This window comes from Amphiura filiformis, chromosome 13, assembly GCF_039555335.1.
Source record: "Amphiura filiformis chromosome 13, Afil_fr2py, whole genome shotgun sequence".
In the NCBI taxonomy this organism is placed as follows: domain Eukaryota; kingdom Metazoa; phylum Echinodermata; class Ophiuroidea; order Amphilepidida; family Amphiuridae; genus Amphiura; species Amphiura filiformis.
In genome coordinates, this window is record NC_092640.1 from 43,333,197 (window position 1) to 43,360,287 (window position 27,091).

Sequence of the window (27,091 nt, forward strand, 5' to 3'; positions counted from 1 at the left end):
CTAACTTCTTATGTGGTGTATTCATGACATTGATTCCGTAGAGGTTCTCAGAGCATAACATGTTGAAGGAATCTCAATTTTGCATCCTATGGTGATAAACATAATGCACTTTACATCTTTATACCATGTGATAAACAAATTTGATTTATCAAGCATGGATCTAATATATAGCATCATACCAAACTAACATACCACACACTAAGCCATGCTAAGTATAGAAATGACCGAGCATAAATTTAGATCTGACCGATTATGCCAATGAGTACTGTCCAAGAGTTCATTCATGATGCGGGGAGATTTAAATTGACAGCAGAAGAGGGTTTGAGATCATGAATAGGCCTATGTATGTAATAATGTAATAATGCTGGTAACAATTAGATGTTGAAAGCACACAGCAATATACAGGGTGTTACAAAAATATTCTCATTTTTTTAAAATTTGGAATACTGTAAAGCATGAAATGTTTTGTGTGCATGAAAATTTCACGAAGTTTTAATGCACACAAATATTTTTTCTTCAATAGGCCTTTAATTTTAAAAGGAAATGTTAAAATTTGTGAAAAAATCATGTTGCAGAAACGTAGGTTCTCTCCACAATGCAAAATTTTAATGTCACAAAAATATTATATGACTTACATTAACTTTTCATGCACATGTGGTAAAGCTTTATTTTATAGTCTAACATTAAGGGATCTGGAATGAGCGTTTTGAAGCGTTTCGACAGTATTTTTTGTGGGACATGAGAGCACATCAGACATATCGAATTGCATTCTGAATACGAAGAATGTCTTTCTGATATCAAATAATTTTCATTTTTTGAAATTCACGATATAATACAAATTTTATGACAAATTATTAAAATTTGATATTTTTCACATTTTTGATATATAACAGTCCTCAAGTAAATTTTATAAATCTAATGATATATTCTTAAAGTGTATGTAGCTGGGAGGAAAAGCCGACAATCAATTGAAAATTTTGACCTTTCGTATTGAAGATATGGATTTTTTCCCAAAAGACCTAATTTTTTTGTTTTGGGGAAAAAAATCCATATCTTCAATACGAAAGGTCAAAATTTTCAATTGATCGTCGGCTTTTCATCCCACCTACATACACTTTAGATATAAATCATCAGATTTATAAAATTTACTTCGAGTACTGTTAAATATCAAATATATCAATTTTTAATCATTTGCCATAAAATGTGTATTACATTGCAAATTTCAAAAAATCACAATTATTTGATATCAGAAGGACATTCTTCGTATTCAGAATGCAATTTGATATATCTGATGTGCTCTAAGGTCCCACAATAAATACTGTCCAAATGTTCATACCCCATCCCTTAAATGAAACCTAAAGATTGGGGAATATCCCATATTGTTACATGTTAATCATTTGTTAGGTTCTAGGCCACAAACAGGGTTGCAATTTCAGTCATTGGATTGGTTGTTTTTTATATTTGCCAAAAATGGAAAGCTGGTAAAATAAAATTGCCAATTGAATTTGACAGAATGTTGAGCTATACCTATGGGTCAATTTTGTTTTGAAAATTGGTATAGCCATTGTCTACTTTTTGATGGTTTGGTGGACTGTCATGTAACATGGATGTAAGCCGTGATCCTAAAATGCTTTTCACATTGACCAAAACTAATTACAAGACCGCTTCTACATTGAGGCTGGCTTTCCCTTTTAAAGGGAATTTTTATTTATTTTTAGAAGCACCTAGAGGAAGAGATTTCTGAGGAAACTGAAGTGACAAGGGGTCATTTGATATTGAGATTAATCACAGTTTTGGCTATCATTTAGAAATATTTTTAAATTCCTATTGAACTATTTTAATGGAATTGTTACTGCTAAAATTCTACAAATGACAAGTTAGTCTGTCTTGAAGATATTTTGTCTGAAATGAGGAACATTTGCATGATTCACATAAAATAAATGCCATTATTTATTTGTTTGATTTGTTTAAATTTTGCATAATATTGTGATTTATTGAAATTCATTTCAAACATGCAATGTTATTGATAATCATATTTTATTCTGATGAAAAAATATGTTTATTTATATAATTCCCGTCGATCATGCCACTGGTTTTCAATGTTATTGATGTTGGTATATTTCAGTAGCTAGAATCAAGAAGTGACGATCATGCCACTGTTTTTCAATGTTATTGATGTTGGTATATTTCAGTAGCTAGAAGCAAGAAGTGAATTGAACAGAACAAGGCTCTGGAGTAGTCCTGGACCTGATGATGTTTTACTAATCTGTATCAACAGAGCAATCAGAACACCACACAGCCTAATATATATATATAACAGCATGTAATCAAACCTTCAGTTTATCACATCAGCCGTCAAAAACCCCGCTGACATGTCTTGACATCATTGCCCAAGTTTGTTGGCGCTGTAGGACCGCCACTACTACCCTCTGCCAGCGCAGTTGACGCTGGTAGAGGGTAGTAAACTGGAAAATCATCCTGGGTGTTTCTAGAAACTCCCATCTGTACAGCAGACAGCTGCCGTGAAGCATCACACCCATCACTATATATGGATATGCTATTCGTCAACCCTTTAGCAGCCTCTTTGTAGAGCCACATACCATTGCACTTATATGGTCGTGATTTGGCCAGAGCTGGTATCGTCCTGATCAAAATCAGTGATAGTGTAGCGGGTTAATCTTGGATGGTCCTCTGGTAGCCAGCCATGTGACTGACAGATAATAAGAGAGTGTGTAGGGGTGTGTGTACATGCATGTTAGCATAGCAACCATGTACATGATCTGCCTCATCTTTGATGCTCATCATATTCCCCCTTAGGTTATTTAGGGCAAGGGTTATAGTTTTTTAGCAATTAAGAGCTAGGCGAGGAAACTTTTTTTTCCTGGCATGAGCTAGGCGTGCTAGGTGGATGGGCAATGATGAGATGGGTTATGATTTCTTGGTAGACTACCAATGGTTTAAAATTTGATTGGTTAATGGGTGAGTCAACTTTAACCAGGGATTGAACTTGGCTTCAGGGGGAAATTGGACTTGGCCAAAAATGACTCTTGGCATTGTCTTGAAGTAGTATAGCATGTCCCAATAAAAATATCCATCTGAAGGTTGAAGCAAAAGTTTTAAAATTAAAAAATCAAAAGCTTATTTATTTATGATTTTTTTACAGAATCTGAAAGCACATTTGCCTTTAAAATGTTCAATTGTTTTGTTGAAATAATTGTCATCAGGTTTGGTTCACTGGTTTTGAAAACAATGGCTACTGCTCTGTATCATGTAATCATAACATAATCAAACCCATTCAACGTTTCTTTACAACACTGCTATTCTCGAGGACAAACATAGTTTCTTACTTCATGAGAAATGTTTAAAATCAGTAGATATTGACCAAAGTGATCTCAAAGTGTTTCGCTTGGAACAACATTTTAAACAAAGAATAGTTTGCCATATCTCTGGTGTTTTGTTACCTGGGTAACATCACAATTCAACAGGCTTTGACTTTTTGCCCTGTTATAATCTCTTTGATTATGTGGTAATTTAAAATTCATACATACGCGTTACCTAACGGAGCATGTAATTTATCAAAAGCCAATCGTAAACAATGTTAATGCTTGGTTGCTTAGCATGATGATCGCAAGATAGAAATAATATAGGAAAATCACATATTAATCACAATTAATATTTTGATGAAATATATCATTGAATTTTTTTTTCTGTTATTTTGACAAATGTAATAATTGAATGTGCGATTTCCATAAAGAATAGATTCTTATTTGATTTCCACAAAATGTTTTACTATCACATAATGTCTCCTTTTAATTTCAAACAAAATAACCATTTCATTCCAGCACCTATAATTATTGTCAATTCGTGTATTAGCTTGCCTATTATTATTGAGCGGAGCTTCATGCAATGACGAATAACTAAAGACAAATAACAATAAACACACATTTTATACTTCAACGATTCACAAATGCATGAGATATCACTAATATGTTGATTGGTAAACATGGTGAATATCCCAGGTTTATTATAAAAACTTTTTATTGTAATTAAAGCACTAATAGGCTATAGTCTTTCACATGGTATTTTAGTACACATTTGGGCATTACAGTTGAATAAAAAGTAAAAATTCAAGAAAAATTGAGAGCGTCTAGAAATTCAAGAAAAATTGAGGGTGTTGCGTCGTTGTGGAGCATATCACACTTATAGCTTTAATGAACCTCTAAATGTTATACGTATACAAAAAGTGATGTTCGTTAGTTTTTAGTGGGAGGCATAGTATGAATGATCCATTTGGTGGTACTGGTACCACAAAGTTTGACCAGCTAATAAGATGCACAGCCATATTTTTTCTTTCACAAAAGACTTGCCTTAATTTTGATGGCATCAAATATCCATTGGGCTATTCCAGTTGCAATCCATACACCCCTTATGGAAGACATGACCTTAATCTCCCATACAGGGAGTGTGAATTTCAAATGGGGTTAACCTGAATGTGTGACTCCATTTGAAATTCACACCCCCTGTGTGGGGAGATTAAGGTTATGTCTTCCATAAGGGGTGATGGCTTTCAGCTGGAATAGCCCGTTATGCCGTTTCATTTTGATATTAGGGGTTGTTGTTTGCTCATATCACATCAATTTGTAGGTAATCATTTATATCCGTGGGTTAAGTTTCAAGACTGGATGACAAATATTCTTGTTGATAAGAAAGTTCTATCATCTGGATAAAATCTGGAGGGTTGACAACAGTTTTCATCCATGCAAATATTTTATTTATTTAATCTTTCTTTAACCAGGGTAACCCCTTCAGTATCTGGTACTGATTTCCAAGGGGGCGCTGAGTAACAATTACGAGCATACAATTTAAGATAACTGAAGTTTTCATAAATTTAAAGCAATGCATGAAGACAAAAGTTACAGTATTTACATTGTACATCAGGTCAAGTAATAATTACATTATACAGTAATATTAATATTGTGCAAGTTGGACTATCAAATTGAAAGATAAAAGGCACAAAGATGAAGCAATAAATTTGTGGAAATTGGTAATCGCAATACTGAAATACAGTTTTAAAAGTATGAAGAGTCATTGAAGGAAAGTTTCCACAAATATCTCGAGGGAGTCCATTCTAATGATCTGTAGTGAAAAGTTCTCTTACCAGGACGTATGTTCCATTTTGAAATGACAAGTTTGACCATGAGTATGAAGAAATTATTGCATGTAGGAAAATTGAGAAAATAAATATGATGATGCATTATGGGTAAGACACTTGAAGTTGTTTCTCCCATCTTGTATGAGGATTATCCCAGTTAAAGCCATAATGTATGATTTCCATCAAATTTTAATTTTTTTATTCTTTACCCAAAATGCTGAAATAATATTAGTAATAACTGTTACTATTGTCTGGTAGTGGGTCAAAGCGCCAAAAAGTTCCCCAATTGTTTTTCTCTTATCCATTGTATATTAGACAGGAAGCTATTGAAAATTGCAGTTCCCAATGTTGAGAGATTGCCCAATGTGTTTAAAGTTCGGTTAATTACTGTAATATTGTTAGGAGTTTTCAGTCTTTACTATAGTTCTCAAGATTTTTTCTTTTTTTTTCAATTGTGAGATTCTGAGGGATAAACCCCTAGAATACCACAAAAGACTTGAAAGTGAGCCCTTTTCTCTAATAAACTTATTTCCTAAAACATTATGAGTCTTTTTTTATAAATCAGAAATTGAGGCATTAGGGGACAAGAACCAAACATGATGTCATCTCCTCATCCCAATTTTTTAGGTTACCGGTGCATATTAACCAAACCCAGTATATCTGTACTGCATATCTAAATATTTCAAGTCCAGATGCCATACAGTACTAGTGTAGTAATATTTGAACAACCTTTCAATAACATGGAAAGTATGTGTGAAGAATTTAAAGTAATAATTCATTAACTGATAAGCAAATATATCTTGCTTGTCTTGCTAGCTGAGATGTTACTAATTGTCTATTTATGTAAGTGCGATATAGTATGGGTGGTGGAACAGGGAGACTGTTCTAGAGAGAGTCTGTACTATCTCATGTATGACTTTATAGGAGTAGTAGAATTCTAAAACAATATTTTACCATCAATTTGCACTGTGAAATGCTAAATATGGATACAGGGAAAAATGAAAGATAGTACTTCTTGTGGACTCTGGGATCTGACCCCCGGGGAACACTCTCACACAAAAGTGCTACCCACCCGCGTCCGACCACCTCTGAAATGCACCCTTAATGGGGAATTTTCACATAACCAAATTGCACCCCTTAATGGCGAAACACATGCAAAATCATACCCTAAATGGCGTAGCACATGCAAAAACCATACCCTAAATCATGGCGTCAACTGAGAAATATCTAATTTATACCCTATGTGGCGTAAACAGGAAAATGAACTAATTTGATACCCAAGGTGTCTTTTTGATGTTGCAGACCTATAGATACTAAAGAAAACATGCACAAAGGTAACAAGAATCAATTAAAAAGTGGTGATTTTTATCTCATTCATTTAAACTCATTCAAACAATAATATTACTAACCCTAAACGTCTAAGGATTTGGCTGAAAAGTGACCCCTAAATGGCGATGCCTTCTCAAAAAGTACCCCTTTATCAAAAAGACGTCGATGACGCTGTGTGGTGAAAAACATACCCTTTTAGGCGTTTTTCTTGGACACGGGTGCGTAGCAAGTCAAGTAGTGAGTCACCCCCGGGATCTGACCTCACTGTCACCGATTCTTCTCTTTTTGTCTGCCTTTCCCTCATCTTTCCTGTCTGTTCCTCACAAGCCCCATGTTATGTGGGAGATAATGGGAAAGTTTTTCACCAATTTATTTTTTGCCATACTCATTGCAGTACTTTCCTACTAAATCGGTGAAAAACTAAAAATAGTGTAATTGACAACAATTTAGTCCAAATCAGGATTTAATCTTTGTTTTTTCAGCATCGTTTGCGAGTGTATACATTATAAATATTAAACACTAAACACATATAAATATTAAGGGGAGAATAAATATAGCCTACATATTAAACTGCAGATGGACAAATTACATTTGCAATAAACTATAATTGTGATGAAGAAAGTTAAACAATTACTCAAAGCTTATTTTTGTTCACCTGAGAGCTCTCAGGTGAGCAAAAATAATCTTTGAGTAATTGTTTAACTTTCTTCATCATGACTCAACCAAAGCAGCTAAGTCTACATGAACGTTTAAACTATAATTGTGCCTAGCTTGAAATTTTTCCATTTAATAGTACTTTACACAGTGATCTCATCCATCTCCACATCATGAACCCAATATGCTTGCTCATGCAAAGAATGACTTTTGACTAGTATACATCGGGCACAAAAATCATACCCCATATCTTGCAGGTCAACTGTTAAGCTACGATTGTTGAATAGAGACACCGGAACTGTGCCGCAAGAAATGAGATTATCTTTACTATAATTACTATAAATATGATTGTAGCATCGGTAGGCCTACTCCTCTAAGAATGTTACTAGTAATTAGCCCAATTCCTTTCTACCTTTGAGTTGTTTATCTACTCTATACCTCTACCAGGATCGCAAACATGCTCATCTGTCAGGACACAGTTCCATAACCCCAATATGTTTGTACATTTATAGAATGACCTTTGAATGTATTGGGTACAAAAACTCATACACCACAACTTGAGGTCATACTTTGAGCTATGTTGATCAGTTGGGGTTAGTGAATCGTGCATTTGGGACCATTTTGATTCATGTCGCTTCATGTTTGATTCTGTAAAATGAATAAACTTGCCCGCTCAACTTTGGTTTGGGTGGGGGATGTGCGATTGGGACTACAAAAAAATACCCAACTTTAAACCAAATTTGACGAAAAATGGACCGGAAATTTTATAAATTTTTGGGAAAATGTTGCAAATTTTGCTAAAAAACAATGAAAAATTTGCACTTTTTCGAGAAAATGTTGAAAAAAAACCCTTTCTTAAACAGAATTTTTATGAAATTGAGGGCCATCAAGAAACCAAACTAAACTAAACTAAATGACTGTAAATGCACCCTGAATCTTCTGCATATCCCTATGCCCTCATTTCAACTAAGAACCCACCCTGTAACTTGTAGTACAAAATTTAATGTTCCTTAGGTACTGAATATACTGAAAACTCAACTAAATTTGAAATTTTTAAATCTGAGAATTGAACTTTATATGCTGCTGAATGTACTGGTAATGAGCATATAAAACAAACCGCACACATAAACTTTCGTCCATATCTCAAGTTCATTTTTGCTGGCATGTGTCTCATTGGGCATGGCCATATAATACATATGATTTTCATTAGGTAGCGACATGAATGTTGCATGAATATATTGGTACACAATTTAACTGTAAGAGTATTAATAATTTTGGTTGAAGGTGAAGATCTAGATGATATTCTATAGGCCTATATTATAACATATGGTATGTGAACTTGAAGTAGAGCTTCACTTAATGTTTGCTGTCAAGATATTTTAGTATACAACTTTACAAAAATGTTTTATATATAGCAGCATTAATAAGGTTGCTATTTATGTGGCATGTGAAGTCGAGCTGGGCATGAAGTAATGTTATTGATGATAATTTTAGTGTATGAGAAAGTGATTTGCAATTTGAGGAATATTCTATTACAGTTCTATGCCGCTCATAGCTAGGCTTTGGGGGGGTTTCAGTATATGATAGCCTAATTTTTGTGAAAAGTAATAATTATAGTAACTCAATTTTCAAAAATGCCTCCTTTACGCTCTAAGAAATAAAGGTTCTAAAAAAGGTTCTCAAGTTGTCCGTCTAAAATGGCCCAAAAATGCTTTATTAGAACCTTTTATTTCTCAGAGTGTAGCCTCAATTGACCAGATTGTGTCATCCCAGCAAACACAAAACGTTTTCGACATCATTCGCAAAAGGTTATAAAAGGTTGTCAGAAAACGTTTAAATGTCGGGTTATATAAACGGTATATTAAGCGTATAAAACGTTTTCATAACCTTAAAAACACGCTTTGATAATCTACTGCTCAGCAAACAAAACTGTTTTACAGAAACCGTTTAAATGTCACGTTATATAAAGGGTATAAAAATGTTTTAATAACATTCCAAAAACATTCTTGAAAACTTGATACAAAACATTCTAAAAAGAATGTTATTTTGGGGTTGAAAAAATATTTTTGCGAAAAATGTTTGCCTAAAATATTTTCAATAACGTTTTAAAAACGTTTTCATGACCTTTGTATAACCCGACATTTAAATGTTATTAAAAGGTTTTGAAAAAAACATTTTAAGAACATTTCTGTGTTTGCTTGGTTCAAATATTTTAACATAATGTTATTTAAGTATTGACACAATATTTGGCAAAAATGTTTGCAAAAATAGTTTACAATAACATTTTTGAAAACATTTAAAAATATTGTTGTAGTGTAGTTTCATACAAAACGTTTTAAAACGTTATCATGACCTTTATATAACCCGACATTTTAATGTTATTAAAACGTTTTTACATAAACCAAAAGCCAAAATATAACTTATTTAAAACGTTTTTAAAACGTTTTTGTGTTTGCTGGGATATTGTCATTAAAATAAAATAATTTTAGTGTGCACTGGCTTCCATGTTCCTCTATCACACGATTGAGAATAATAAAAATAAAAGAAAGTCTTATTGTTTATACCCTAAAATATTACTTGATGCCTTATGGTTAAATTAAAGTAATACAAATGTATTTGAAAATAAACTTTTGTTAAATGTTTCTTACATGTTCATTATTGAACTACCTACAGGCCCCAGAGAATAAAACTTTAAGGGATGAAATCTAAACTTAACTGTCGGTTGACAGCTGGTTGGTTCTGGGCGAGTCCGTCCGGTTGGAGCCGGTTTCTGTTCTAAAGAATGGAAAGCGGTTCAACCACTGGTCAACCGACAGTCGAGTTTGGATTTCATCTCTAATGTACATACCTACCATGTATCTAACAGATGTTCATAGTAGTCATGTATACTCATGTTCTTTTTTTTTTTGTAGGTTACTATGTGTACCCGATGACAACATGTCCATACTATCAACAGTAACATCCATGAGGCAACCACAAGCCATCTGGGTCTGCTAAGAAATGAAAAAAGGTAATATTATCAGCCATGAGAATTTTCTGGTTTAAACCTGAATTCAGGTGGTTTTTTGGTCCAAATTTCTGCACTTTCTTTTAATTGCAGCCTGTTTTTGGCCTTTTAGCCCAATGTCATGCAATTTTTCAGGCTTTTTTCAAACACTTGATGTTTTTTCATGGATGATCATTCTCATGCCTGTAATATAATAAAGGTTACCGTTAGCCCCCTATGTTAAAGGTTGCTTATGTCAAATGTTCGCTATGTCGACTATGAAATGTGGTTCCCAATGTTGAAGGTTCGCTTTGTCGGGGAGCTGATCCTGGCTGCAAAGGTCATTAATTGTAGAATGTCTAGGGTGTGTACTCTTAAGCTGCAAAGTCTCTGCGAAATGGTTTATGGAATAATAATGGGGCTGTAGAGGTCGGCAAAAACTATGCATGTACTGGAGACAGCAATTATGAAATTAATTTTTACTATCTACTGAAGACAGTATTTATGTAATATATTATTATTATCTATTGAAGACAATAGACCTATCTGTGTAATTTATTATTGCTATCTACTGGAGAGGGCAATTATGGAATTTATTAATGCTGTCTACTGAGGAGAGTAATTATGCAATTATATTATTGCTATCTACTTGAAGACAATAATTATGTAATCAATTATCTCTATCTACTGAAGACAATAGTTATGTAATTAAGTATATCTACTGACTGACAAGTTTTATCAGCTGCAGACAGTAATTATGTTATTTATTATTGTTATCTACTGAAGACAGAAATTATAATTTTTATTATTACTATCTATTGAAGACAGCAGTTACGTAATTTATTATTACTATCTACTGAAGACAGTTATTATGGCTGCAAAGGTCATTAATTGTAGAATGTCTAGGGTGTGCGCTCTTAGCTGCAAAGTCTCTGAGAAATGGTTTATGGAATAATAACGGGGCTGTAGAGGTCAGCGAAAACCTGTAGAGTGTGCTGAGGCTGTGGATCAACATCTAGCGTTGTACCTGTGTGCAGCGCACGATAAATTATTGCATTTTTTTCTGAATCCAAATGACCAATGGGATGTGTGTGTGAGGTCTGTCACAATATTTGAGCAATTTCAAAATTTGCCCTTTGTATGAACTTCAAATTGCCCAATGTTGACAGAGGACCAATGAAATTATTTTTTTTTAATTTGAGTGCGTTAAGAAGCAAAGTCATTTAAAAACAGAACTTATCAATGCCAGCTAAAACAGGAAAATTGTGTTTGACAGGTGGACCACTTAATTTTTCTACTCTGATCTGCATCCTCGAACCTTGAAGATAGATAGCTAGGCCAGTAGGATTTGAACCAGAGACCAGTGTGTGACCAGCTTTTCTGAAATGGGAGGGATAAACATTAAACATCTTCTGGAATATATAGTCCCATCCTGCTAAGATTATGCCAGAAAATCTGTTAATTTATCTTACACTTTAACAGTCTGACAAAATGGGCTATTCCGGTTGTAATCCATACACCCCCTATGGAAGACATGACCTTAATCTTCCACACAGGGAGTATGAATTTCAAATGGGGTTACTAGAATGGGTAAATCCATTTGAAAACTACAACCCCTGTGTTGGAAATTAAGGTCATGTCTTCAGTATGGGGTGTGTGGATTTCAACTGGAATAGCCCAAAAATCATGACATTACAGAATCTATTTCTCAGTTTAGCATGTTCTGGAACATGAATGTATACAGCGTAAACAACCATGTAGTGTAGCGAGACGCAGGGATTCCTTCAACAGTTTTGTCGTGCTACGTGTGGTTGGAAAGTGTTGGCTATACTAGCAAAGAATTGCCAGCTCATAAATGAGCCTCTCTCCATCTCGTTCTTTGCATCCCTCCTGCCTGCTTGTCTCCTCACCTTAACCTGGCATCCTCCTCATTGCTTGATTCTTAGCCAACTTATTCTGTATTATATTAAGCTTGCACGACTCACACGTTTTTGTAGTATGCTAGTTGGCACCATAAAAGTTACACATGAACTACAACTAGACTGTTTCTCAAGTTGAGAGCGCCGTCGGTGCGTTTTAGCTGTTGCGTCACCAGCATGCGGACAAACCGCCTTTCTACGCATGTGTGTCCTATACGCAGAACAGGATTAGGTTAGGTCATGTGATTCAAACCTGCCGTTGCTTGAAATGAGACAGACTGTATTATGATGCAACATTAATGAACAGATGCATAACAACAAAAACAATAACAACAGCTGTAAGTGTCCCATTGTACGTGCACCACATGGTTCATGCCAATACTATTAATCATGCTAATGAAAGAGCGATGTTCTTATTGGCTTCAAAATCATACCTCACTTTTCCCGTATCGTTTCTTCTACATTTTCCAGGGCAAATATTTCTTTCATTCTAATTAATAATTGGATTATTCAGTGTTATTAAAAATGGCTGCTTGTCACTGTTATTTAATTGTTAAAACATCTCATACGACTTATTGTATTGTCTGTAATAAACACGCAGGTGTGCAATTTTTAGAAAGAGGGGCGTTTATTTACTAATAAAGGAGCTAATTTGCATAAATGCTAATTAATTATGCAAATATGCAAATTTGGGGGTGGCTTCACAATACATTAGAACATATTAGAAACACTTTGACTAAGTTTCAAGGCAAAAGTATGCAAAATAAAAGTACCCTGAACATTTATGCATGGATTTTTAGCAAAATATTGGCAAAAATGTTATGTTAATGAGCTTCTCCAGTCATTTTAAGCTCATTAACTTCAACAACCTCCCCCCCCCCAAAAAAGCAAAAACAAAACAAAACAAAACAAAACATGGTACAGTAACCAAAATGGTAACCTGAGCTTTATTCCTTTTTAAATTGAAGCCAATCCTCTTACATCCCATGCAGTACGATTTTACACCTCTCCCACTGCAATAGATATGCTTTACATTTCCTAATCTTTCTTTGATTACTATGCTAATGTTACAATTAGCTACGTCTTTGCTCCATTCAGACTCTGAAAAGGTAACTTTTTAAGCTTATAATTGTTTTAAAGAAGAAAATTTTATCCAAACGGTTACATTTCAGCACATCACATCAAAGCTCCCATTGGGTGCCCCCATTCCTTGTTAAAGGAATTTTTATTTGTGTTACCATAGAGTGATGCTTCTGATAGTGCAAGGTTTCATGCTGATAATGTATACAATCGGAGAGATGTGCCTTTTCCTTGCTTGGATTATATGCTTTGCATGCTATTATCACAGGCTTAAAATAGCTTCATTTGATAGCCTTCCAATTTATGTGTCAGTCCTAAATAAAAGTTTTTGTAACCGCATATTTGGTAGCTTGGCGGTGGCGAGTCCTACACTCTCAAAAACATGTATAAAACAGTTTTCTTGTAATCAATTTGTAACATGTTTAAAACTAGACATGTTTAGAGTTTTGATGGTTTGTGTTTAGGAATTCACCATGTGATGTCAGGTATTGGACATCAGTGTTTAAGTGGTGTACAGATTGTTGTTTAGGTTTTAAACATGTTTAGAAACTGTTACAAGAAAGATGTTTAAAAAGGCAGTAATTTATAGTGCGCTACACACAGGCACAATGCCTAGACTTTGATCCACAAGCCTCAGCACACTTTACAGGTTTTCGCTGACCACTATGGCCCCATATCTCTCCACATACCATTAAACAAGAAGCGCTAATCCTAGACATTCCAGAATTAGCCAGGATCAGACAATTAGCAGTAAGTTCCTTGTCCAGGGGAATTTAAGCTCAATTTTTACATGAGAGCATATTAACCACCTCCAGGATTTGAACCCACAACCTCTCACACCATACTTGAAAGCCTTATCGATTGAGCTAACTTGACTATTGAATCTCAACACAACGTTTTTGCAGTGTACAAAGTGAGATTTATCAAACAAAAACAAGAGAATTGAATCTAATTTACCTGTAGAAAAAAGGCAATATTTAGGGTTAGGCTTCTTCTTCTTCTTCCTTATGAGTATTATCGCACTGCATACAGACAAGCTGTACTTATTTTTACTCTGGAACCTAGAGTAGATGAGTGTATATTTGAAGTACAGTCAACAGTACCGGGATGATCCCCTGCTCTTTTCGAATAGCCTGTGACGTTCTTTAACGTGCACACTACATTAATGTGAGAAAATATGCATATACACGGGACCAACAGCTTAAAGTGCCCTCCGAAGCACTAAGCAAGTAGAGTGAAGTGCCTTGCTCAAGGCCACAATGAGCTTAGGTGGACCCGGCATTCGAACCCTTGACCCTTGGATTCACAGTCTGACGCCTTAACCGCTAGGCCACGCCCCCCTCCTTAAGAGATTAGGGTTTGGTAAATTTTAGGGTAAGGATTGGATTAGGGTTAGGCTTAAGGCAAGGGTTAGGGTTAGGCTTAAGATATTAGGGTTAGGCTTTAGGGTTGGAATTGGATTATTGTTTTAGGGTAAGGATTGGATTAGGGTTAGGCTTAAGGCAAGGGTTAGGCTTAGGCTTACGAGATTAGTGTTAGGATTAGATTAGGGTTAGGCTTAAGGTAAGAGTTAGGGCTAGGCTTAAGTGATTAGGGTTTGGTAAATTTTAGGGTTATGATCAGATTAGGTTAGGCTTAAGGCAAGGGTTAAGGTTAGGCTTAAGAGATTAGGGTTAGGATTAGATTAGGGTTTGGCTTAATGTAAGAGTTCGGGTTAGGCTTAAGTGATTAGGGTTTGGTAAATTTTAGGGTTATGATCAGATTAGGTTAGGTGTTAGGCTTAAGAGATTAGGGTTAAGGTTGGGATTGGATTAGAGTTAAGCCTAAGGCAAGGGTTGGGATTGGGCTTAAGAGATTGGGGTTAGGCTTTAGAGTTGGGATTGGATTAGGGTTAGGCTTAAGGCAAGGGTTAAGGTTAGGCTTAAGCGATTAGTGTTAGGATTAGAAGAGGGTTAGGCTTAAGGCAAGAGTTGGGGCTAGGCTTAAGTGATTAGGGTTTGGTAAATTTTAGGGTTATGATCAGATTAGGTTAGGCTTAAGGCAAGGGTTAAGGTTAGGCTTAAGAGATTAGGGTTAGGGTTGGGATTGGATTAGAGTTAAGCTTAAGGCAAGGGTTGGGATTGGGCTTAAGAGATTGGGGTTAGGCTTTAGTGTTGGGATTGGATTAGGGTTAGGCTTAAGGCAAGGGTTAGGCTTAGGCTTAAGAGATTAGTGTTAGGATTAGATTAGGGTTAGGCTTAAGGTAAGAGTTAGGGCTAAGCTTAAGTGATTAGGGTTTGGTAAATTTTAGGGTTATGATCAGATTAGGTTAGGCTTAAGGCAAGGGTTAAGGTTAGGCTTAAGAGATTAGGGTTAGGCTTTAGGGTTTGGATTGGATTAGGCTTAGGCTTAAGGCAAGGGTTAAGGTTAGGCTTAAGCGATTAGTGTTAGGATTAGATTAGGGTTAGGCTTAAGGTAAGAGTTAGGGTTAGGCTTAAGTGATTAGGGCAAGGGTTAAGGTTAGGCTTAAGCGATTAGTGTTAGGATTAGATTAGGGTTAGGCTTAAGGTAAGAGTTAGGGCTAAGCTTAAGTGATTAGGGTTTGGTAAATTTTAGGGTTATGATCAGATTAGGTTTGGCTTAAGGCAAGTGTTAGGGTTAGGCTTAAGAGATTAGGGTTAGACTTTAGGGTTTGGATTGGATTAGGCTTAGGCTTAAAGCAAGAGTTTAAAGTTAGGCTTAAGAGATTAGGGTTTGATAAATTTTAGGGTAAAGATTGATTAGGGTTAGGCTTAAGGCAAGGGTTAGGGTTAGGCTTAGGAGATTAGGGTTAGGCTTTAGGGTTGGGATTGGATTCGGGTTAGGGTTAGGGTTAGGCTTAAGAGATTAGGGTTATGATTAGATTAGGGTTAGGCTTAAGGTAAAAGTTAGGGTTAGGCTTAAGAGATTAGTGTTTGGTAAGTTTTAGGATACTACACCCCTGCTCAATTTGGTGCCTATTTTTGCATTTTTCTCAAAAATTATAGCGCATTTGATACAAGTAAGATATGTATATTATAGGGGCAAGGACTACAACGGCTGCACTGAAAATTCAGCAACTCAAGGCAAGTAGTTATTGATTTATTGATCAAATATTGGGTTTCTCTCATTTTTGACTGTAACTCCGCAACTGTTGTCTGTGTTGAAATAAAATTTCCAGTGCAGAAGTTGTAGTCCTTGCCCCTATAATATACATATCTTACTTGTCACTAATGCACTATAATTTTTGAGAAAAATGCAAAAATAGGCACAAAATTAGGCAGGGGTGTAGTACCCCCTTAAAGAAGAGGTTCTCAATTTCTCTAAAAATTCCCACTTTTACAAAATATCCTATGAAAAACAAAGCCTAGGGTGCTGTATTTATGACAAAAGCTGAGATTTTCAACTAAATCCTGTAGGATCTTGGAATTTAATCAAACTGTCAGTTTTACTGATACATAGGTTCACAAAATCTGTAATGATTTTGATTTTGATTTTTCTTTCTGACACAATCTGCTCCATGGGGGCCAAAAGATGCATTTTTGACAATTGAGTTACCATAAGTATTGCCTTATAGAAATATTAGGCAAAAGGTTCAGCATACTTGGTCCTAAAGTTATGAGGTTTTGTGATGTGTATTTTCTTATGTATTTTACTGTTTTTTAACTCCACATTTTTTCCTTCATCTCAATTTCAAATTTGTTGCCTTTGGCCCCCATGAAGCAGAGAGTGACACATTTATGAACATAATTGAAAGCATAAAAGAAAATGTTTTTAAACCTAACAAAGTTCTCCAAGAAGTTTATTAATCTCTTCCTGACAGGAGGTCAATCATGGCAAACTTTTTTCCATCCAAATTGTTAACTCAATTGAATTGTTAATTCAGCTTTATCAACAAATAGAATCTAGCTATATCAACCAACCATTTGCTTTAAAATCACATTGACCAGATGATTCCGTCCATCAGGTAACTAAATTCAGCTTTATCAAAAAATAGAATCTAGCTATACCAACTGACCATTTACTTTAAAATCACATTGACCAGATGATTCTGTCCATCAGGTAACTTAATTCAGCTTTATCAAAAAATAGAATCTAGCTATACTAACTGACCATTTCTTTAAAATCACATTGACCAGATGATTCTGTCCATCATTTTGAAATCTTGTTCCCATCTCTTCCCATCGAGATGAAACAAGAAAACATATCCCCTAGCCCACAGAGATGTAACTGTGTGATATTGTATTAAGGGAGGAGTACTCCATACCTTACTATGATATGCCGTGGGCTATTCCAGTCACAATCCATACACCTCATGTGGAAAACATGACCTTAATCTCCCACACATGGGGTATAGATTTCAAATGGAATCACCAATTTAGGTAACCCTACTTGAAATTCACCCTCCCTGTGTGGAAGATTAAGGTTATGTCTTCCATAAGGGGTATGTGGATTTTAATTGGAAAAGCCAGCCCCTTACACCCAGAAGATGTTGCAACCATGGAGATGGGGATGGGGGGAAAAGTGCACATATAATTTTGTAATCAATCAATTTTCACTTTTTAATCCTATTTACTATCATACACAAAATTTGCAAAGTGTAAATATTTTTTTTAGTATGCAAGTCATTGCCTGGAATCCGAGATGAATTTAATTGCCATGAAAATGTGAACTAATAAGCGTGAACATTTTTTACACAAGTGTGAAAGTTTTTGAGTCGAGTATTACTTGTAGCACGGTCTGTCTACTCCATAGATCTGGTCTAACTCAATGCATATTATAATTCCACCACATCCCTAAGTAGCCCACCAATCATAAGCGTCATCCCTAGGGCAGGGCAGGCAATTAAGCTTCCCTATTGGTCGGTTGGACGAGACAAGATTTTTTTTTCATGCTCCTGCATCATAGCCAGCATTCCCTACATTGCTTGCCAGGGGTCATACTGGAATCTCATTGTAGCTTGCACTAGAAGCTTCCTTTTAACTTGTCGTCCTCGTAGCGAGCGCCATACACAACTCTGTTCTTTCTTGATTGTGCCATTCCGACTCCTTGAAGCCTACCAGCTGACTTGCGGCAGCAGCTCTTCAATAGTTGTGTTTTTTATTTTATTTTCTGCTTGCAAATCCACTGCACAGCTAGCATAATGGCTACGGGTAAGCACTATATAATTTCTCTCATTTTTGCTCATTTTTATGTCATTTTTTTAGATTTTTTAGGTTAAAATGTATGTATGGCATGTTAAGTGATTGCATGGTGTTTTATTTGTTCATTTTCCCCTATTTATTTAATATGTTAATTAATAATTAGCACAGATGAATTCACCTTTTAATAGTTGTGGGTATGAAAGTAATTTATTTCATACCTGATGGTAGTTGGTACAAATTTGTGTTATTTTTTAGTAACTTATTTATCATCAAAAGTATTAAGCTTATATTATTTGGTATTAATGTCTTTTAATGTTACCATGGCAACCATTAAAGACAAAGAGACAGTAGTAACACAAATATGTGATCAGCTTATTTTAAAAGAAAAATTGTCTCGTAGTAGCTTGGAAGTATATTTTCTAAGTACCGTTTTGAATAAGTATATAGGAATGTGTTAAGTGGTAATGATACTGGGTATTATGAGCACCGATACCGTAAAGGGTAGTATGCAAGTGGAGCGTATTTATAGTAAGGATAAATAGGGACTTTTTGGAATGCGAACCTGACTGTTTAGGCCAACCAGGGTGGCTATTTTGTATTTACAGGCAAACTTGGGGCGTCTATACTAGCAGCGGGTGGTAATGCTAACGGTCAGTCTTAAAACATTCTGTTAATTACAGGCTGGACTAATTAATATAAAACATTAACGAAGCTGATGGTAAAATATAAATTGAAGTGAAAAATATATTAGTAGGTCCATATTTGAAAGGATTTGAGTTTTAAGCTTAAGATAATTATTAGTTTGATAAAAATTGATGTTATTTTGTTCACAATTGAGTTATTGTAGTGACGATTTTCACTTTATTTTTCTGAATTCTTAAAAAGTAAATCTTGGTTGGAGTAGAAAATATCTTTTGTACATTATAGTAAATGCTAATTAAAGACTGATTGTTGCATTTAGTAATTTTGTGGAATATTTAGAATAATAATGCATACCAAAATTAACTAAACCAGGGTGCAGATGACATTTTAGTGGATCCAGTAATCTCCTTTAACTGCTACTTCGCAGGTCATGACCTTTGGCCTTTCATATATTATATAATGCAAATTTACTAGGTGCCCTGACTTTGAACTTCATCTTGTCTAGAAGGAACATATGGCACTTGGCAGCTTAAACTGTTACTCTTAATTACTTGCTGAAATTAATACCATACAATGAACTTTTAAATTTTAATAACTAATTAACTTTTAAATTATTTTAGTTCTATATAATCTTATTTTATTTTTCAAAAGATAAAACCTAGCATTTTTATTATTAAAGTTAAGATAATGTTTGGTTGTTTTCAAAAGATATTGATCAAGGTCAACTTTTCATTGAAGTCCAAGTTGAGGATGCAGCAAATGACCATATTTGGTATTTAGTTTCAAGCAAGGATGAAACAATGAACATTGTTGTGTGTGTGTTGAAAATAGTGCACCTCAAGATTGGGTCAAATTCTTGGGTAATAAGTTATAAGCATTGTCACTTTATTCCTATTTATTAAATCATTTAATGAATTGAATAATTGTTAGGTACTTTGGGGCTTTATTGATCATCAGCACTTTAGTAAATTCCAAATGATGTTGTCATGAATATTTAGCTACCTTTTTTAATTTTCTTCATTTATTGTGCTTTGTGAAAAATAACAGTTCAAATAACACAAAGTTCTTTAATTGTTTAACATTACTACTTTCATAACTTATTTTGATATGTATTCTAAATATAGCATCACCAAATATCTTACTATTTATAAAATCATTTTTTATCCCCCAGTAGATATAAATAGCCATCTTGAAAAATGCTGGATGCCAAAATGCTCTCTTTTTATCCCTTGGGGTCATCATCTTTACGCATCCCTGACTCAATGGTCCAACTTGAATACTTGATCCTCTCTAGTCGAGCCAGCGAGAAGTTAATCTAGTTAAAGACTGAAATATCATAGGGCAGATTTAGTTCATGGGAGTGTTATAGCATAGTGAGGGTTAAATGTTGTGTGTGGATGATGGTGAGAATGCTAGTAGTGAGGCTGGCAGCATGCTCTTGATTTCTCTGGTTGTTTCCATATCGGTCCACCATCTGCCGTGGCCTGTACTAGCTTACTCATCAGACAGTGAGGATGGCATGGATGGTGTACGTGAAGTTATGCATGTGCTGATTGGAAATGACCACACCCTTTTTCCTTGTGCATGCTGCATGTCTACAATCAAATTGCTGTTCTATATGGTTTATTTCATTCTCATAATGAGAAGTTGCCCGGAGTTGTAAGGATGTATTTTCACTTTTTGTTGCCTTTTAAAGCAAGAAAACACATCATTAAAATTGTTTTTACAAATTTTTTAAAAAGACATAAACATTTTCATTTTCAATGAAGATCTTGAAGCAAAATTCCAATTCTGAATGTGACTAATTAAGAGAACTGTCATTTTCTTCAGAAGGCAGAGATGAATATATTAGTATTTTTACACCAAAATTAGGGAGGTCATAAAATTATCAAGGGCTTGCGGTTATAAAGTGTCATTTCGGGCCAATATTGGAGTTGCAATCAGTGGTGTAGCCAGCTTTTTAGTATGAGGGGACAAAACAAAATTTTCGTCCCCATTTGTCAGTTTTTTGTGGGGGAAAAGCCAAATTTTCATCCCCATTTGTCAATTTTTTGTCCCATTTTTAGTCATTTTAAGGACACTTTACTCTTTGCCATCCACATTTTATCCATGAAAAAAATATGTGGCACTCCCCCAGGGTACACCACTGGTTGCAATCAAATTTTTTGCTTTTGCGTGGTTATGCTCATATTCTTTCCAAATATACTAGGGGAACAAATATATATAATAGGCCTATATAACACATTTCTTGACCTTTTTGGGAATAATTTGTTTGGGTCTGTATTCTGATGTGGAGTGGTAGAAAATTTTAACCCCGGATAAGGGGTCATAAAAAACTGACATATTCATGACCCACCTTCTGAAGAAAATTTTAGCCCCCCCCCCCAATAATTGTTCGTGCTTCGCCAATTTTGAACTGTTTTTAAATTTGTGATTCTAAGCTTCCTTACATTAACCTATACACAAAAAAGGAATATATTATATATAAATATAAATTTATTTTCATGAGAGCAGCTTGGAACGCGGAAAAGCGAGGAAAACAAATGTAGCACAAAAATGTCCACTTTTACAGTATGTGCTTCCATATGTTGTTTTTATTAGTCCCCGCCGAGAATTGACCTTTTCGGTAAATCCCATAAGCCTTTGCGAGTAGACCTGAGATGTCGTCATTTGCCATTGCGAACATCATTACTGCGCACTTCACAGCTTTGAAACGTGCAGTAGCGATGTTCACTAAACGATATGTGCATCGGCGTGACATCAAATGACGACATCTCAGGTCTACTCACAAAGGCTTATGGGATTTACCGAAAAGGTCAATTGGTAAAGGGGTCCATAGAATCACCTCCTATTTCTATTGCAACCCTCCCTGTGACTGCGGCAGGGGGGGTCTAGTGGTTGGGGCACTGTATTTAGTGCTCTTTCCAATAACCCATTACAAAAGGATATCTGTACATAAAATCACAATGGGTAATTCCATTTGAAATCCATACACCCCCTATGGAAGACACAACCATAATCTCCCACACAGGGGGTGTAAATTTCAAATGGAGTCACCCATTCGGGTAACCACATTTGAAAATCACACTCAACTGCGTGGTAGATTATGGTCATGTCTTCCATAGAAAATAATTAAAAATTGGAAGCTAAATAATATACTTACGAATGTTGATGGATTTTTCACCCAATTATAAAAAAAAGTGCAATTTTCACAAATTTTGCAAGTCTACCATTAAAACTCTATAATAAATATATTTGTGTGAAAGTACTCTTTTGAATGGAGTCCCCTTAAATTTCTGAAATTAAATTGCTTCAATTCGCTCTTAGCCTGGGCCCAGATTTTGATATGTCATAGGCTTTGTGTTGTGATCATTTCGATCAGTGGTTCGTAACAAAGAAAGCGTGGTCTAATTGACCTAGCAACAGTCATATTCTAATGTGCACTACGTCAGCGAATAATTGTGTATAAGGATAGGTTGCCTCCTCCCCCCCCCCCCCCGAAGGGAACTAATATGACCACCATATCTAGTTACCTTGATAAGATAAAACTACATTGTTTACCAGAGAACTTCATCCATGTCAATGTTTTTGCTATTGTAGCTTGTATGCTGCCTACACATGGATGTGGGGTTTTGATTGGCCGATTGAATCGTGTCATGAAATGTCCGTACCCGATCATTCGCTAAATGAGCCACTTTGGTGATCCGGTTCTTTTTAAGCAGTTAACAAGTTGCCACAAACTTGTCCTGGAGATGGTTCAGTGTGTTATGTATCAGCAATTTTCTTATTTTCTGTCTTCTTGTTTTTTGTTTTCTCCTTTACAGCACCAATTTTCACTAAGGAGATGTGCAACTGCGAGACATGTGAGGGCAGTGGTGTCATGTTTGAGGTCAAGATCGAAGGAGCCGAAGAAGTCGTATGGCAATGTGAAGGTGAAAACATCGATTTTGAAGAGGAGAAAAGGTACACAACAGAGGAAGAAGACGACGGCGTATACAAACTTCTTATCTCAGAAGTAGACGTGGACGACACAGATTGCGCATTTCAATGTGTAGCAAAGAACGCTGCAGGCCAAACAATAAGCGAAGCCAAAGTATTTGTAGAAGAAATGCCCGAGCATGTAAAGGAGCTCATTCAAATGAAGGAGCACAAACAATGAGACTCTATCTCCATTTATGTGTCTCTTCATATTCATTGTCCGAATTCTTCATAAGACTGCATCGTCATACCCAACTTTGTGTCAAGTCTGACTTTATACAACCGGCTACTTCATTTATGACTTCAATTTTTGATTTAGGTTGAAGTCCTTCACAGGCCCTGCAATGAGAACTGTTGTAGACTTGGTTGAAGTCCTTCACAGGCCCTGCAATGAGAACTGTTGTAGACTTTATCTAAGCTCTGTTTTTAGTGACAACACAACTTTTCCAGCAACATTCTTCATTGCTTCAATTTGAAGTCAATCCATTGGACACTGTGCCAACAGAAGACTGCTTTCGGGACTATAGGACTTTCACTTTAGTCAACAAAACATAATAAGAATAACTCTTGGCTGGCATTTTTTTACAATTCTTGCTTGCTTGCGCTCAAAAGATTTGTAAGATATGTAAAAATATATTGCATCATTCAAGACCTAAACAGAAGCCTACAGAATTGTAAAAAAACAAAGTTTCAATTATTTTCCCAATTGTTGTGTAATGCAGTCAATAAGTCCCAACGTACCACAATGTGTATTTAAGTTTGCTGTCCTGCGTTTAAGCTGTGATGATCCAATAAATTTTGTTGTCATGTTTTACCAGCTTTAAACATCTTTGTTGTGAGAACCTAATCTGATATAAGAGCTGATTGTTCCTGGTAATAATGTAGATGTAAAACTATATTTCAAGTTGAAAAACTTACCCGGAACATCCACCATATAATATCCCAAAAACTTCTTAAAAGTTGATGAGGATATCAGTGCAACAGCTTGACTTTTGTCTTTAACTTTTGCATGATTTGGGTGTTTGAAACTCACCACCGTGCACCGATACGCTTTCATAATCACTTGGCTCTGATATTTAAGACAGTTTATGCAATTCCCACTGTTGGAATGAAATGACGTCTGTTGGGTTTCTCCTATTGTACAGGTGCCATAAGCTTTGGGTACACATTGTTGTCAATGTCCCTGTGTGAGTCTCCTGTGTCATGTATCTGTTGACATTTTCCAATTTAGGCCTTTTATAAATTAATAATCAAAGAAAGAGAGAAAAAAAAAGTTAAAAATTAATATTTTGAAAAATATCAAAGTGGTTAGGTGAAGTAACTATCACACTGTAGTAAAGCATGTAAATATGCTACTGGGAGACATTGATGCAATTCTTAGAGATATGATAGGGGCAGAACAAAGTACAAGATTCAATATAAGAGTTTATAAAGTAAAATTGATATCATAAATCATTTTATTTCTTCTTGAACACTTGTAGCAAAAGATGGCAAGGATTTAAATAAAGTTTGTTCTTCTTTCAGACATAATTTTGAGTGCTCGTTTGTTATTATTTTTTCAAAGGAACAAACTTTATTTGATTTGTCCAAGTTTTGACAATAATCTCACGGTTTATTGTCGAGTATGACGGGGAGTAGATTTTTGTATGTATAATGACATATATTATGCTTCTTAACCAGCTTAATCTTAAGCTTCAGTTTTTAAGTTTTCTTTCTCATACTGAAGCTGAAACTATGATCTATGTGTGCTGTGAGTTTAGATTTGTAGATAACCCACCTATAGTATTCCTTTTTTTTCATACCATATATGGACAACTTAACGACACGTTTCTACACTGTAGTTGTATAAACCGTAGAACTTTGTTTGCAACTTAAAATCAATAAATCAAAAAAAAAAAAAAAAAAAGTTGTTCATCTTTTTTTTTTAATATACCGTGAATGTGTTTCAGTTTCAGCTAATTTTGTTTTTATTTTTCATTTTTGTCCAAAAACATGTGTAGTGCCTTTAAGATGGATAGGTGGATGAAGATAGATAAAAGGGCACTTTAGTAGTGACATTAGGATTGTACAAAATAAGTGTACAGAGTTAGGTAACACAGTGTACAAATGTGTACATGAAACTGAGCATAATAATTATGACGAATTTTGCTGGATTCGCATGATGAAAGTAATATTAAGCGTTTTTTCTTTTTAAAATTGATTTTTGTTCATGTTAAAAAGAGTGAAACAACCAGTGAGTGGTGAGACGTATTTCATTTTCATTTTGTGCCTTTTTGACTTGCCTTGGAAAACTGTATGCACTTTTTTAGATAGAGAATCTGTATTTTTTATTTATTATTATTATTTTTTTTGCAATAACACGATGAGATCATAGACATGCTGGCGTGTCGCTACTTGTGTGTGGTGCTTTATGATAAAGTACACCAGCAACGCACTTTATCATTTCGCATCAGCGTTTACGCAAGTAGCATCACAGCCCAGTCGTCTTTGATATCAATCATAAAAAATATCATATGCAATCTTTATAATGAATGTGTTGTTTTGTCTATAGCAATATCAAAACCTAACTTATTTAATAATAATAATAATAATAATATTTAATCTAGTTATGATTATTTATGAACTTAAGATGTTTGACAATTTTTTTTTGACTACTACACATAAAAGGTGTGTATTAATGGCAGATGATGATGTATAATACATAACGCAGGGTATTACAAGGATCGGTATTAAATTGCCCCTGTTAATTAAAATCTGGCTGGGATGTTTTTTTGGTTTTCATCATTTTTGATGTATAAATAAACATCAAAATGTTTTGAAATCAAACCACAAGTGTGATATTTGAACAGGTTATACATCTATCTATATTGTGACTATCTCTTATTATAAATACAAATCAAAAAACAAGAGTTTTCATGTTATTTTTTGGAGTGGGATCAAAGTTTCTATTATTGACCCATTAAAAGGCCTTGTACTGATTTGCAGTATATATTTGTGTTTGTGTGATTTATTCCATCTCAGTTTTTTGGTACCATTTTACAAAGATTAGAATAAATTATGATTTTCGCCATCATAATGAATAGAGGGTATGCAATACGACGTCACTCATGACAGAGTCATCCTCATTTAAATAAAATTCTGTCCTCCATAAGGTGCCACGGGGCAAATCGCATGATAATACATTAAAACAGGTGATAGGTATGAATGGATGTGGAATCGATCAGAGACCTGTCCTCTGTCATCTTAAGCTATTTTAGAACTGTCCTCCAACATGGCTGCCATCTCAATTGTTATACCGTTCCGGTTGGTTTATTGCATACACTCTATAATGTCATGCAATTAGTTACTGGTTTACGCTTGGATTGCACAACTGTTAGCAACCTATTGACTTTGTGTTGTGATTATTTTGATCGTGGTTCCAAACACGGATAGCATGAACCAGTTGACCTAGTATCGTTCGATTTTGACGTCACACTATGATGGCGAATATATGCTTAACAGATGAAAAGAAAACACTTTTCTACAGGCCTGACCAACTTTTTGCATTTTTTGGACTCTTTTTTTTTTTTTTTTTTAGCTAGAATTATAAACAAATTTTCTGGCCAAAGTAAATTGACTTTGACTGAAATTTGTGACTTTTTAAAAAATTATTTTCAAAGTATAACACAAAAATCAGATTTTTCAAGCTTTCAGTGATTTTAGGGTTCTGTATCTGTCGTCATCAGCAGAATATCCTCTTGTAAAGGCAACATTGCCAACCTTGACTAAAGAGCATGACTTGGATGGACGTGCAGGTTAAATTGAATTTTTTTTTTTTACCCTACTTTTCAAGACCATCTACCCATGTTTTTTGGCACCTTTAAAGGACCAATCAGTTTGTAGAATTCAATTTTAATTTAAAAGGGTTTTTTTTTTCAATCTCTTAGATTTTAATTTTGAGTCTTTACCATTTGAATTTAAATTTTGATTGATAGGATTTGAACTTTATGGGATAGGATAGGATAGCAACTTTTGCACAGTATTTTTGTGGGACCTGAGATCACATCATACACATCAAATTTCATTCTGAACATGAGGAATGTCCATGATATCAAATAATTTTTAAATGCTTTAATAAACCACCAAGTCTTTACTTTGAGGCCTGTTTTAATCAGGACATTCCTTATATTTTTTTCAGAATGCAATTTGATGTGTCTGATGTGGCTCATAT

At 34.9% G+C, this 27,091-nt stretch overlaps 1 protein-coding gene across 2 annotated transcripts in view; it reads left to right on the top strand.

Annotated features, from left to right (window-relative positions):
• The window catches only part of LOC140168394 (telokin-like), a 29,568-nt gene extending 3,700 nt beyond the window's left edge, over positions 1 to 25,868 (top strand). Inside the window, exons 2-3 of one of the 2 annotated variants that reach the window (XM_072191775.1) lie at positions 10,048 to 10,145; positions 22,728 to 25,868. In XM_072191775.1, coding sequence (XP_072047876.1) covers positions 10,048 to 10,132 — 85 coding nt within the window. In that variant the 3' untranslated portion in view covers positions 10,133 to 10,145; positions 22,728 to 25,868. Of the gene's footprint in view, positions 1 to 10,047; positions 10,146 to 18,049; positions 18,271 to 22,727 lie in introns of those variants that run through there. The other variant, XM_072191776.1, reaches the window with a different exon arrangement.
• Positions 25,869 to 27,091: the final 1,223 nt, after the last annotated feature.